The sequence below is a fragment of the Polypterus senegalus genome, chromosome 9, assembly GCF_016835505.1.
Source record: "Polypterus senegalus isolate Bchr_013 chromosome 9, ASM1683550v1, whole genome shotgun sequence".
NCBI classification, from domain to species: Eukaryota; Metazoa; Chordata; class Cladistia; order Polypteriformes; family Polypteridae; genus Polypterus; species Polypterus senegalus.
The window spans coordinates 120,657,607-120,673,609 of NC_053162.1; the positions used below are offsets into that span (position 1 = coordinate 120,657,607).

Here is a 16,003-nt window from a genome sequence, read left to right on the forward strand (position 1 = left end):
CTCTGCCTGCCTAAAAACATAACTGCAATTAAACCAATAACCAAAGGTAAGCATCAGAGGAAGCTAATTGATAAAAGGAACCTGCCAGTCATGACTGACGGTAATAATACTGAGAAGCACCTGGCAAAGCAGAGAACAATAAGCAAACTCAGAACAATATACAAAGTTACAATGAATTAAAGGAGTACAATGCTTATATATATATGAGTATGTATGTGTGTGTATATATATATATATATATATATATATATATATATATATATATATATATATATATATATATATATATATATATATATGCATTTATTTATGAAAACATATAAACATATAACAAGTACATATAGCAAAATTGAACAGGTAAAAGCAAATAGGGTTATTAAAGGCTTGGAGATTACAGAAGTACTTCAAAACGAGCAGAACAGACACACTGTAAGTTCAATATATCTCATCAAATGGAACAGTGAAATAGGGTAGGGGGGAATGGGAAAGTCACATTGAGAAAGTAGCTGTTATGATAAAGTTGTAAACATCATCTTAAACTTCTTAAGTTGAATCAAACATGGTGTGGGCCAGCAGTTATGAAATAGATCAAACACTGAAGTATTTTCATAATATTGTCTTTCTAGTTAGCTTATTTACCCCTCAGATGAATATACTGCCAGTTTTTTTTTAACACATGCAAAGTACAGATACAGCATTATATTACATATGAAATGTGAGGAGGATTATGCTTGCAGTACACATGCAAGGTTCTGCATATGAGTGCTACAGCTCTGTTATGTCATGCTGGCCGTGCAAAACATTATGGGACACAGGGGAAAAAAATCATCTATATTGGCTGTAGAGTGAATTTTCATGAAAATTTTTGGTGAAGAATTCAGCGGAGAAAACAGCATACTAACTGTGATAGATGCTTTGATGTGTTTTGCATTGTTGCTTTAGAAGTTCACAAATCCAGGGTTGATACTCTCTGTTAGTCCTGACAGACAGATAGATAGATAGATAGATAGATAGATAGATAGATAGATAGATAGATAGATAGATAGATAGATAGATAGATAGATAGATAGATAGATAGATAGATAGATAGATAGATAGATAGGGGCAAAGAATTCCCCTGAAAAAAAGCAAAAACATCAGGGGACATGAATGTACACAGTACAGTATATGAGTGTAGGATTCAATCCAAATACAGAATCCAAGAGATAAGCATCAACTGTACAACTGTGCTACCAATGACAATTAAACATCAATCCAGAAAGTGCAAGCTGTATATAATAAGGAATTTGTTTCACTGAGTCAGAAGAATGAGCCTGGAAACAAAGGAATACTGATCAGCAGCTCATTCCACTATAGAGTGAAATTCCACAAAGTTTTCAATGGAAATGATTATCTTAAGACATTCACTCCTTTTCTTGATAATCTAGGGCTACATGTTCAGAATAAGGATTAAGGATTTGTCTATTTAACAGTAGACAGCTCTACTACTTGCCTAGGGTATAACAATTAGACACAACAAAATGATCATCTACTAATGTGTGAAGCAATATCTTCTTCTATGTTGAATGCACTTCTGTGTATATTTTCCATATATGGCACTGGAGAATTGACATGATATATGAACATGTCTGACATATAAGAATGTACTTTATACCTATATCATCTTTGTTGAGAGTTCACTCCAATCACTGAACATTCACTACTGCCTTGTATTGTTGTGTATATGGTGGTTAACCCCTGTGTTGTTAGGCTGTTCCTGAAATTTCAGCATAATACATTTAAAGTAATTCTCAGGAGAGGGTCTCACTTTCACAAATGTGCATGCATTCTGTCTCTTGGATACAATTTCATGATTATGCATATTTGCATTGTGAAGTCAGCTAAGGTTACCAGCACTAGGCTTCCTTCCATTCAGTTCAACACAGAGTGCTTTAGAAAAGCAAACAGAATAAGCAAAAACCTTAGTCAGCCTGCATGGTCCCTTTTCACCCTCTTCCAATCCGATAAATCGTGCAGAACCACTTACATCAGTAGTATTATGAACAGTTTTTACCTTCAGAATCATTTGGTAATTTAACATTGCTTGTGCTGTTGATATGTGAGTTTCTTATACTGTATCTATACTAATAAAAGGCAAAGCCCTCACTCACTCACTCAGTCACTCACTCACTCACTGACTCATCACTAATTCTCCAACTTCCCGTGTAGGTAGAAGGCTGAAATTTGGCAGGCTCATTCCTTACAGCTTACTTACAAAAGTTGGGCAGGTTTCATTTCGAAATTCTACGCCTAATGGTCATAACTGGAAGGTATTTTTCTCCATTAACTGTAATGGAGTTGAGCTGGAAAGACGTGGGGGGCGGAGTTTCGTGTGACATCCCACGTAATCACGTGAACTGACTGTAACGCAGTACGTAGAAAACCAGGAAGACCTCCAAAAAGCGCTTAAGAAAACATGCATTATATAATTGAGAAGGCAGCGAAACAAAAAGAAGCGAGCGAGTGACATATACTACCATATTCATGAGTGCTGCTACCTCGGAAAGAAAGCAAGGTATAAACCTAAACTTTAAATTAAGTTCATAGACAGGCTACCGCTGGCGTTTCACATGCCCACAGGGAATGCGGGATACAAGTTTAATAAGAGGGCGGGATATAAGCGAGAGTTTTGATCACTTTGTAACTAAGTTAAAATTGTAGGTGAAGGGGTGTGCTTATGCAAATTCCGAGACTGTGTTTGTGGGGATTGACAGTTAAAGGCGGGTGGGGAGTCACGTCATCATCACCCCTCCCATTTACATCATTTCGCTCTGAGCTGAGCTTCGCGGCTAACGCTGTCTTCCGAAGCAACTTCGTCACACTGCCACCAAATACTCACAGAAAAATCCACAAGTTAATACACACTCTGTCTCTAGAGTTTCTCCACACTGAATCCTCCAGGCACTACTTACAAAAGGTTACATTGACAATCGTGTTACGTTATTTTTAAAATCTTTCCTTTTCTTAGCACAAGCACAGCTGAGAAGCTTCGATGCATGTGCTCCATAAGCGTTAAAAATAATGCATTTAATCACACTTTGCATTACAAGCAAAGGGAGCTTTTGTCAATGCATGATTTCCTGGTACACGATTACATTGATCAGCGCATCCCGATTCATTTTACCCTCGCACCACCTTAGTTTGAGAAGAAGTATGAAAAAATATGAGGTTAACACAGAAAAACAGATCACCAATTCAAGCTTTATGAATAATCGATTCGCCATCAATAATTGTTTTGGTAAAGCCATCCTCCTTCCATTTTATAAGTTTTCTGTCACTAGCCATGATTAAATGAACGGTAAAAAAGTAAGAGCGAAGCGAGGGTGATTTATTTAGGCAGGAATATATATGACCTCAACACTCATGACAATGTCAATCATGTTACGTTATTATTGAAAGGTTTCCTTTTCTTTTCATTACTTCTTTAACACACTACTTCTCCGCTGCGTAGCGGGTATTTTGCTATATATATAATATATGAATGACCTCCAAAGAGTGGTGAGACTTTTGATATCATGAGCGTGTGTACAAAGGGGTCTCCTGCCCAGCAAAGTCGAGCAGCCAGCGCGTGCATAGCTGTGCCGGCCTTTGAGACGCTGACTGCGCTTCTGCCTTAAGTCAAAGTGAGCACTTTTAATTTTTTTCTTCCTCCCCCTGCGCTATAGCCCAGACAAGTGCAAACACGGGACCCCTTTTCTACACCACGGCAAAATAATATTAAGGCGATTCACACTTTCTTTTGCACGTATACGATTATGAGGTCCTCAGCTCGGATTATGAAGATACGCACAGGAGTGGAGGACTGACAGTGCCATCACAGCCGATTAATGGCGGGGCGTCTCACCAGTCTACACAAGACCCACGCGACTGTCCCCAAAAGGCGATCATAACATCAGCGAACACATCTCTCTATACTATATAAAAGAAAAAGGCAACTTTCCTTTCTTTACACCTTTTTTCCTTTTATCCCAGACCAAAGCCTTTCTCTCTTAACATTGCAAAGGACACAAAAATAATTTTCTTTAATTGCCCGTAAGGCAAATTACCACAGGCACAAATTTGAACGTTCACATAGAAAATGTAATTTCTATACCACAGCCGTCGTGTAGCGCCTTTCAAAAGGGATCTACTACCGAGAGATGATCCATATACATTTTAGCTGCTGTTAGTTACTTACCTGTTGTGTTACACAGTCTTTAAAATGTAGTTTACCCCAACCACTCCAGTAGTGCTCAATGTACCTGTACTTCTTAAAACATTAATGTTTTACTGTTTAATAACTTATAGACTATATTTTATTATTTTTCCCTTGCACTCAGTGACCAAAGCTATACACACACATATAGACACATACAAACATACACACAAGTATATGTATGTGTATATATATACACACACACATACATACATACACACATATATATAATTTGTGTGTGTGTATGTATGTATGTGTGTGTATATATGATGTAGATAGGTATGTATATATATATATATATGTGTGTATGTATGTATGTATGTGTGTGTGTGTGTGTGTGTGTGTGTGTGTGTGTGTGTATATGACAGCAGCAATCAAGCTGTGAGAAAACAGTAAAAGGAGGCGTGTCAGATGTCATGGTACATTTTCTGATGCAGCTAGACGAAAATAACTTTGTGACGCTGCCACCAAATACACAAAACAATTACTTTGACAATCATGTTACATTATTTTTAAAATGTTTCCTTTTCTTTTTCATAACTTCTTTAACACATGACATCGCTGCGAAGCGACTATTTTACTATATATATATATATATATCACAGCGACACTCATAACAGTGACAAAACAATTACATTGACAATCATGTTACGTTATTTTCAAAATGTTTCCTTTTCTTTCTCTTTCCTTCTTTAACACACTACTTCTCGCTGCCAAGCGGGTATTTTTATATATATATATATATATATATATATATATATATATATATATATATATATATATATATATATATATATATATATATATATACATAGATAGATAGATAGAGATATATATATATATATATAGATAGATAGATAGATATGAGAACAACACTCATATCAATGACAAAACAATTACATTAACAATTATGTTACGTTATTTTTAAAATTTTTCCTTTTCTTTTTCGTACCTTCTTTAACACACTACTTCTCCGCTGCGAAGCGCGGGTATTCTACTAGTATGGTATATATTTGATGTTGCATTCATTGTAAAGTGTTGTATTTATTGTGTGTGCTGCTTTTTAATACAAAAAGGTTTGTCATATGTGGGAGACATGCAAGTAAGAAACACTTTGTATAGTGTGCAACATAATAATAATCTTTAACTTGAAACTATAATGTAAATAATTGCATTAACAAGTCTGTTATTAAAAATGCTGAATGGAATTTTGATCAAAGTGTTTACAGAAAGGCAGTACTCTAAACCACATTGTCCTTGCTCTAAGGTTAAACTTACAGAAATGAGGTGAAACCCCCTGATTCAGGTTTTGTGACTTGAAACTTAAAATATTTCAGATATTTATATAAAATATATTGAAATATTTTAATATTTAAAATATAAGTATACTTAAACATTGCACGAGTAATTTAAAGGAGAACGGAACTGTACAAAATATGTATTAAACACATCAAAATGTTAATTTGATAAAAAAATATTATTAAAGATTATATAAACCTAGATGTTAAACAAGTGCATACACTATAGTACAGTGATTATCATTTCTTTCTCATAGGTTGGGGGACTAAGATCATTCCCAACACACTTCCTTTGCTGTGTGTAGTTTACATTTTCTTAATGTTGGCATTTTGGTTTCATTCTGCATACTCTGCTTTTTTCCAAATGACAAAAGATGTATGTATCATTTTAACTTGATATCACTTTAACCTATATGTCTGAAGTAGCCAGTGTTAAGTGTGCATGACAGTATGTTGTAGGAGGATTGGATGGATTGGGAGCCAGAGTGGAAAGTAAGAGGAATTGGCAAGCAGAACAGAAAAATAACTCTGTGCCCAGCCGGTATAATTTAATGGATGGACAAGTTGAAGTCAAGGGTCAGGATTGGTTCCATCCCCCATACGCTATGTGGTAGTGGTCCTTGCACAGTAACCCAATAGGGACACTTGCAGGGGTGCTTGGGAGATGGAGTCTGGAGGTACAGCCTTGTTGGGGTCCCTGGTGACCGACAGAGGGCACTGTTGGGGAAGGACTCTGGAAGCATTCCCACGTCAGACATTAAAGAAGCCAGGAGGACTGAAAGAGGAAGAATTGGTTTATTTTTGTGTTATTTTGACTAATCTTTGGAAAAATGATTGTGAAGAGTGCTTTTGTTTAAATAAATATTCTGTATTTGAACTTAAAAGTGTACTGAGCATTACCATGTCTAAGGTTTAGGGAGCTGAAGCACTTAATGGTGTTTATAATGTATAAGTGTGACCCATGATAAACTGGTTTACTGTTCATAACTGGTGCCTTCTATTTATACATTGGTGTTGGGAAAGCATCTTGTGATTTTGTAATTAGTTTTCTTAAAAAGGATGGCTGGATGGATCCACAAAATATGCATTCAAATTATGAAACTATATGTGCCTTCATTTTACTGTTTCAGTAAAACCTCCCAGCCTATCCCTCGGCTAATAATATGCTTACACAAACTTACTTGGTGTTTGTCTCATTTAACCTATTATAATGAGAAATCCCCTTTGAATGAATGAGCTGGTGACACCATCTTTCTAAGAAGGTAAAAACAGAGAAATTCCATCTCTTCTTTCTCTATATTCTGATCCTGATAGACAAAATAATTTATTGACTTTGTTTCTGGGGCAGCCGAAAGAAGAAGATGAAGTTTCTGTTATTTCACAATAGCAACGCCTATTCTATTGTCCAGACAGCATGACTGTTTATACTGTGCTAAGGGTGTGTTAAGGGGATGTTAAGTTATAACACATTGTCTGAGATATCAAAATAATGTTTTTGTTTGTATTTTCTGTTTGGTAACATGTGGGTTGATATGCTTTCTTTCAGCATTTACTGTATGTGTTTTCTCCATGGTTGTGTTGGTTTCCTATACTGTACTTACTTTGGTTTTCTATGTCCAATGACTACAAGTTAATCAATGTATTAAATCTACATAGATCTGTGAATGACCTTCAACATGAAAAACTTTATACAAATTTAAACCTTTTATTCCCTGTGACTTTACCATGCCTTTGTGTTGAATATGTGGATCAACACAAATAGATGAATAGAACATTTGGCAACACAGACACATTGTTCTAAGCGCATATCAAAGATGCTTAACAATTTAAACATTCACCCTTTTACTTAATGAGCTTGCTTAACCCAAGTTAAAGGTTATGCAAGAGCGTTTGGCCCAATACGTAATTTTCCACTAATGACCTGATCCATAAATGCTTTTCTAACCCTCTCATAATGCATTAGATGCTACTTTTTATTTACTTCATGAACGTTCTATATGCTGGACCTTTCCTCTCTTTCTCCTCCTTGTTATACAAGACTATCCATAACAATGTATCTAACAAGGAAATAAGTCATTCTGTGTTTGGTGGAAACAGTTTCTGGGCAAAATGTTTCTGGAGACTATCTTAAAGGACTGTTATTGTCTCTGCTGTTCACCATGCACGTGTAATAGAGGTCTCCTGCTGCTTTGCACGTGTTATGTAAGTGCTTCATTTCCATTACAGTCACATGGAGTCATAACCATTCCTGGTGATGCGGCAAAAAACACCCTAGTTGATACTGCAGGATTCTGTTAAACTCATTTGGCATATTATACAATACATTCATATTGTCTGTTATTTGTCTCATGTTATCTGATATGTTATTACTCATTTTTATTATTATTTTATTCACAATATCGTTGTGACATTTTGTGCTTATTTTTCTCACGGGCACTGCTATTTTCTAAGTTGATTTCCATAAGTTGGCAATGTTGCTGTTAACAAAACTATCTCTGTTATGATGCAGATGATCTGCTGGTGACATGATGCATGACATCATCACATCATGGCATTTAAGATGGTGGTGTAATTAGGGGAGGAATGTAGAAAGGCAGAAATAGAAAAAATGACCAGGAAAAGTAAAGACTGAAAGAAATAAGCAAAGTTGTAGACAAAAACAGAAAATGGTTTAAATACAAAAACTGGTCAGAGAATCGCTTGTCAAAGCAAAAACACTAAACCATAATCATAGCCAGAAAGACTAAAGAACAGTTATTACTACTGAAGTATTTGAGGAAGTACCTTTGGCACTGAAATTAGAGGAAGGAGATTCAATATATTGAAAAACAAGTTTACACACCCATATCTTTTAAAATATTTGAGTGAAGACTTCACTTAATATCACTGATTACATAAACATTAATATGCCACAGATGCTATTCCCAAAATAGAAATTTGCACAAGAAAACTATTCAAATTAGTGCTAAAGTGATGTCATTTTCATAATGAAAATAAAAATGTTAACACCAAGTAAAAACCAGTCCAAAACAGTAAAAACACATAAATGAGATCATCATGGGTGAAACGTCAGAAATACTTTAGTCTTACTGTAGTTGTGGTAAGAATAATTAGTGACTGTTAGGAAGTTGCTTGCCCTCTTTTAAATTTGATGTTCAGATTTAAATTTTGATGTTATTCTCTAGGTTTATTGCTTTCTTTCGGTAAATGACCCCCAGTATGTCCACTAAATTAATGTCATGAATGTGTTTGAAAACATACACTTATGATTATTCTTGTCTAATCTCTTAAGTAATTATTTTGTCTTGGTATAGTTCTCTATTACTCTACTTTCCCCTTTTGTGTTCTTTATTATATAGCTTTATCAGAATGCTTCAAATCCCATAGACTTACCACTATTTATAAGGTATTGTTCTTTATAACTTTCCCCCACCTAACCTTCTACATCTATAACATCAGGCAATTAGGTAATGTAAAAGATATGCAGGAGTTAAGTTCCAACTCTAAATAATGTATTACTAATAATATTCATTCAACAATAACAATAAGCAAAGTACAAGTGCATATTGGCAAACATAAAACCTGATAAATGCTAGATGTGTAGTTTCAGGCAGCATACAGACTTGTAGTTACTAAAATGTCTGTAGTTAAACTATCAGCTTTCTTCAGGACAGACCGCCTGCCTGTCTCAATATGAATGCCAAGCTGTGCTTTTTGTTTAGTTCTTCTTTTCATGGCCATGGTGTGTATGTATGAGAGAGGGAGGAGTAAAGTAACCAAATGTATTGATTTTCTGTCCAAGTCCATACACCAATAGGATGTCGTAGTACAGAATGGCCTCTGATTCAAAACCAATCCCAAACAGCTAACTTTAGACCAATAGAATTCCATTAGAACTCATCCCCCAGTTACTGACTTATAGGTTCTTGGAAGTCCAAACACAGTCACACTTGCCAAGTTGGTCTGATGCTCCATTCCCCATATTCTTTTTTCACAACTATACCCGAGACCATTTGATAAGCTAATGCTTGCCAACTACCCAGTTTGGCTTGCTTGTCGGGGTTGAGAGTATGTCCTGCAGAGAATCACTTGGCAAACCGGTTTGAGGCACTTCAGTCCTAAAGACTCAAGATGACTGATTAGTTAGAAAAAGAGTTGCTGTTCTCATTAGTAAAATCCTGAATACACTTGCTTTGTCTGACTCACAAATAAAGACATGTAAAATATTTATCAACTTATATAGAAAATGTCATGCCATGACAGTAATTATTATTTTTTAACATATATTTATCAAATTTAAAGCACCACTGTTTTGATTGTCATTTAATTCATGCTGTGTCTATATAAGATTTAAGTGCACAGAAGTTGGCATTCTAGCTTGTGTAGATGAATGGGGTAATGTAAAGGCTTATAGACAAGCAAGGATCTCATTTGTCAAATCTGTGTTTTAACAACAAATTTTTGTTTTTTTTAAACCCTGACTGTTTATAGTGTTTCTCAGAGTTTTGAACTCAGCCTGACAGATTACCCTCCAATTTTTCTCTAAAGAAAACCCTTTCTTTCCTGGTCACATATTTTGAATGCCTTATTATCTTGTCATTTCTTTTTCAACATGTTTATAACACTTGTGTTTGTATCTTTCACAAAAGGCTCTCAGAATAACAATCTCATCTCATTTTCTGAAACCGGATTTCCTGGAGAGGGTCATAGGGGTTGCAAGCCAGGACAGGTCAATCCAGGCTTTTGTTCTAAGTTACAAATTCCAGCTCCTCATTAAGAATTCCCAGGTGCTCCTAAAGCCAGCTGAGAGAAATAACGCTTCCAGCATGCCCTAGGTCTGCTGCTGGGCATCTGCTCAGTGGGACGTGCCTGGGCAGCTCTATGGGATAACCGCCTGGGGGGCATCCTTAACCAACTCCACTGGGTCTAATTTCTGCAGGTTGTACTCTTGATCTCATTCTTTCAGTCAGTACCCATGGTTCACAATTATAGTTCAACTGGTAAACCAAGGTTTTTCTTTAGACTCAGCTCCCACTTCACCAACACAGACTTATACAACATCATCATAACAGCTGCTGCTGCTCCAATCCACTTGTCTATCTCCTGTTGTCTTTTTCCATTACTTCTGAACAAGATCCAGAAATCCTTGAACTCTTTTACTAAGGGCAGTTGCCCCCCACCATGGAGAGAGCAGTCCACTCTTTTCTGAAAAGTAACCATCACTTGGAAAGTGGGAAAGACCCAGATGGACTAGCCTCTGGCAATGGAGACTGGCTTTGGGAACTCAGAACATTAAAGGTACAGATCAACTCAAAATAATTTCTTTGGCTGGAAAACCAAGATTCCTAAATAAAATCTCACACAAACAGCAGAATGTAAAGTCTCTACATTGATAGTTAACAAGTTAGGATTTAATTTTGACCTGTGAGGCAGCAGCTTTAACTAATGTGCAACTGTGTTCTATGTGGAATTTAAATAAGGCAAATATCTAAAGGACTATATTCAAGAAATTGAATATTATAACGTGTATGTATGTATGTGTGTACATATGAATGTTTTTCATTTGGGTGCATGAAGACCACTAGAAGATGATCTGCTGTAAGCTAGCTTGAACATAAGTGACAGCTTGGTCAAAAAAATGATGTCAGAATAACTTACGGTCAGCATGTCATTTTGATAGGGTCCTTTTCAGAAAAGTGTGGTGTGGTGGCACAGTGGATAGCCCTGCCACCTCATAGATCCTGTGTCCTGTTTTATTCCAATGCCAAGTCAATATCTGTGTAAAAGTTACATATTCTTTCTATGTGGATGTGCACTTTCCTGCTGGTTCCATAGTTTCCCTCTCACATCACCAAATATAAATGCTGGCAATACTGACTGGATGCTCCATAATGGCCCTGTGTGTGCATATGTGCCTGTGTGTGATTTGGCTCTGTCATAGACTGGTGCTCTGTTCAAGGCTCTTTCCTGCCTTGTGCCCAATACTACCTGGGTAGGAAACTAAATACTGAGTTGAAATAAGCAGGTTTGTTATGTTATGTTAGGTTTGTCATGTTATTTTGTCATGTTTTGTTACTTTTGTATAAGGACACTCCTCTTTATTTCCACTTCTTCTACAGACTTGTGGTAACAGAACTGTACGACCATTTAATGCACTCTTATAATGGTCTATATTTCAGTACTAGGCTTCCAGATCTAAGGGACATGCTTTTGCCTCAAATTGAAGGAAACATGATCAACAATGTCCTAAAAATTTAATTAATTATTTTTGACTTACTGTTTGCACCTGCAGTATTTTCTTTGCTTCAGTCTTCTCTGAGACATCTGCTTGAAAAATGTTACTGTTAGTATCATCAAATATATTGGTAAGGTATTTGCATAGTTTTTATATTAAAATAGATCTTACAGTACACATTACAGTATTACTAATATTCAAAGTAAGCTCAATAATTCATAATAATCAATATTTAGTAATATATATATATATATATATATATATTACCTCACAGTTAGGAGACCTGGGTTCATTTCCTGGGTACTCCTTGCATGGAGTTTGTATGTTCTCCCCGTGTTTGCGTGGGTTTCCTCCGGGTACTCTGGTTTTCAAAACCAGATATATGGGGTAGCCCAGATCTAATTATGCAGATCCAGATCGTCTGGATGACTTTGATTTATGTGGGGAAGATTCCAGTTCGGCACAAAGGCGATTCTTCATGTCGTCAGTTCGCACACATCCCAATGGTCCGGGACTTTTCAGGTGATTTTCTATGTAATAAACTTAATAAGTTATAGCAAATGAAAACTGCATAATTAGATCTGGACCACCCTATATATATATTGTGACAGGGGCTTGGCTTCCTTACCCAGCCGTCATGCCTCTGCACACTATATTCAGGGGGAGTAGCCATGGACACTACAATACCTTCCCCTGAATTCTAGTTGGCTGCCTCCCTGGGGTGGAACAGTGCCTCGGGTTCCTGCAGGGCATTCTGGGAATTGGAGTTTGGTGCAGCCCTGCAGGTACCACCAGGGGGCGCTGTATTTGGGACTCCTGAGCCCATGTGGGCAACCAATTTGTCACTCCCGGAAGTGCAGCTATAAAGGGAGTCAGTGACCACCACTCGGGGGCAAGAGTCGAGTGGAGGAGGACACGGTTGCTTGGAAGGAGTGGTGTTGCCAAGGAGGAAGAGAAAGTGTTTGTGGTGATTGTGTGCTTGGGACTGTGTTGTGGCTGGGCGGTTTACGGGGAAGATGTGCCCTCCAGTTGAAGAAAAATAAAAGTTTATTTATTTTACACACACTTCGTGTCCAATCTGTGTCAGGTCAGGCGTTATACACTCACCTAAAGGATTAATAGGAACAGCATACTAATACAGTGTTTGACCCCCTTTCACCTTCAGAACTGCCTTAATTCTACATGGCATTGATTCAACAAGGTGCTGAAAGCATTCTTTAGAAATGTTGGCCCATATTGATAGGATAGCATCTTGCAGTTGATGGAGATTTGTGGGATGCACATCCAGGGCGAAGCTCCCGTTCCACCACATCCCAAAGATGCTCTATTGGGTTGAGATCTGGTGACTGAGAGGGCCATTTTAGTACAGTGAACTCATTGTCATGTTCAAGAAACCAATTTGAAATGATTCGAGCTTTGTGACATGGTGCATTATCCTGCTGGAAGTAGCCATCAGAGGATGGGTACATGGTGGTCATGAAGGGATTGACATGGTCAGAAACAATGCTCAGGTAGCCCGTGGCATTTAAACGATGCCCAATTGGCACTAAGGGGCCTAAAGTGTGCCAAGAAAACATCCCCCACACTATTACACCACCACCACCAGCCTGCACAGTGGTAACAAGGCATGATGGATCCATGTTCTCATTCTGTTTACGCCAAATTCTGACTCTACCATTTGAATGTCTCAACAGAAATCGAGACTCATCAGACCAGGCAACATTTTTCCAGTCTTCAACTGTCCAATTTTGGTGAGCTCTTGCAAATTGTAGCCTCTTTTTCCTATTTGTAGTGGAGATGAGTGGTATCCGGTGGGGTCTTCTGCTGTTGTAGCCCATCCGCCTCAAGGTTGTGCGTGTTGTGGCTTCACAAATGCTTTGCTGCATACCTCGGTTGTAATGAGTGGTTATTTCAGTCAAAGTTGCTCTTCTATCAGCTTGAATCAGTCGGCCCATTCTCCTCTGACCTCTAGCATCAACAAGGCATTTTAAGCCCACAGGACTGCCGCATACTGGATGTTTTTCCCTTTTCACACCATTCTTTGTAAACCCTAGAAAAGGTTGTGTGTGAAAATCCCAGTAACTGAGCAGATTGTGAAATACTCAGACCGGCCCGTCTGGCACCAACAACCATGCCACGCTCAAAATTGCTTAAATCACCTTTCTTTCCCATTCTGACATTCAGTTTGGAGTTCAGGAGATTGTTTTGACCAGGACCACACCCCTAAATACATTGAAGCAACTGCCATGTGATCGGTTGATTAGATAATTGCATTAATGAGAAATTGAACAGGTGTTCCTAATAATCCTTTAGGCGAGTGTATAGCGTCAATCTTACTATATATATATATATATATATATATATATATATATATATATATATATATATACTGTATATATATATATATATATATATATAAATATATTTATTTTACCATTGACAATATATTTTTCTTTGATCTTTTTTATCACTCCATCTATTGTGCCAGCTTTCCCATTATCAATGACATATGCTGGCACTATCAGGTGAAATACACAAATCAGCCCAGTCTGGGATATTAACCCATTTTCACTGTTTAGTGACATTTACTTGTGTGATTGTATAAGGTTAACACCAGGATGGCATAAGGCAGAGTAATTTTCTATACACAACCTCCAAGCTACAGAAAAAGTCAAACTGGCAGTATTAAAAGTCGTGTAGTTGCTGCTGGGGAAGCACAGGGACTACTAGAGAGTAGTAATATCTAAATTTGTGTTTAAAGTTCCTCCCGATAATCTCTTTCTAGATATATTTAAATTACTAACAACATTTCCAGTACTTCCACAAATAGGCATATTTTGTAAGGGTGTGCACTGTTACCATAGGATAAGAGTATATAGCAAAAGATTATGCAGGATTGAAGTTTCAGTAATGGAATGATGGATGGATTTATGGGCTGATGAGTAAGTAGTCTATGAAAGTAAGCTTGGACATAGGATATATTCATTCTGATCTGGAAAAAAACATACTAAGTAGCTCAAATTGCTTACCATTTGACACCTTTTAATTATACAGCAAATGACTGTTATCAAAACAGCAAAAAGGATGATTGATCCACACACCAGGAGAATGAGCCAGACGTCAACAGGAGGCTTCACTGTTGGAAAGGAAAATTTGAAAAAATAAATAACATGGTTTACTTTGCCTCAAGGTTTGCTATAAGTATCTCATATATAAACATTTACATGTGGAAGTGTGTGTGTCTGTCTGTCCAGCCCGGAAGTGAGAGGTGAAGTAGGGGTAAGGGCTCCACCTCAGAGAAAGCAGAAACTTGATTAGCTACCAATACACAAGCGTGGCGAGCATGTTGGCAAAATGAAACCTCCTGGGAGAGAGATGCCCAGAGTAGTTCCTTTCAATTACCTGACATCTCTACATTTCTATTTTTTTTCTGACAATTTCAATAGTTTCTAGGACCCCGGACTTTTTACAGCACGGGCTTACACTGCTATTTCATCTACAATACGCGTGACATTTATAATAAACATGCTTGCTTTGATCTCCAACATTACTTCTACATTTGCCTTTCTTGTTTTTGTAAGCTTATAATCCATGAATTTGTGCATGTGATGCAATAAAGTGAATAAAACTATAATTTCTACAAATTTTTACAAAGTAATAAAAGTGAAGATAGCAAAGGAGCTATCAATGCCTCAACAGAGTCAATAAGAAGAACAACAGATGGGGACTCTTCACCGACATACTTCTAAATTTAACATAAATTATGTGCATTTGATTATGGTCTCAGAATAGCAGTTTTCTCAAAAGCCTAAGGATAAATGAAACTACAATGAAATGTGAAAGTCTTAAGCTTGCAAAACTGGAGAACAGCCTTCCTGCTAGTAAAGGAAACCCCATTAGTCTCAGCATGTACCTGTAAATCCTACCTAAAGACGTAGTACTTTGGTCTAGTGCACCTTTATAGGAGCTAGGATGTTCCTATTCTATGTGTTTTTATCTTTCTAAAAATAAGCCTGGCAATCATTATTGAATTTTATTGGCCCTGCTTTATTTGGCTTCTTCTTTTGATAACTGGTGCTATTGTAACTTTGTAAAACTGCTACTGACGTTTATGAAATAAAAACATCAGTGTGGCCATTCAGACACCTTTTTTTTCTATTTGGTTTATACAGTTGCAGACTTCAGTGTATACTTGTGATATTGTTGAATGCCCAGGAAGAAAATGGGGCAGCCATT

At 37.1% G+C, this 16,003-nt stretch overlaps 1 protein-coding gene across 5 annotated transcripts in view; it reads right to left on the reverse strand.

Moving 5' to 3' along the window:
* Positions 1 to 16,003, reverse strand: part of cd4-1 (CD4-1 molecule) — a 126,782-nt gene that overhangs the window by 15,888 nt on the left and 94,891 nt on the right. For 4 of the 5 annotated variants that reach the window (XM_039763657.1, XM_039763655.1, XM_039763656.1 and 1 more), the window contains 2 exons: positions 14,797 to 14,903; positions 11,810 to 11,859 (listed from right to left, as the gene is read on the reverse strand). In XM_039763657.1, coding sequence (XP_039619591.1) covers positions 11,810 to 11,859; positions 14,797 to 14,903 — 157 coding nt within the window. The remainder of the gene's footprint in view (positions 1 to 11,809; positions 11,860 to 14,796; positions 14,904 to 16,003) is intronic. The other variant, XM_039763659.1, reaches the window with a different exon arrangement.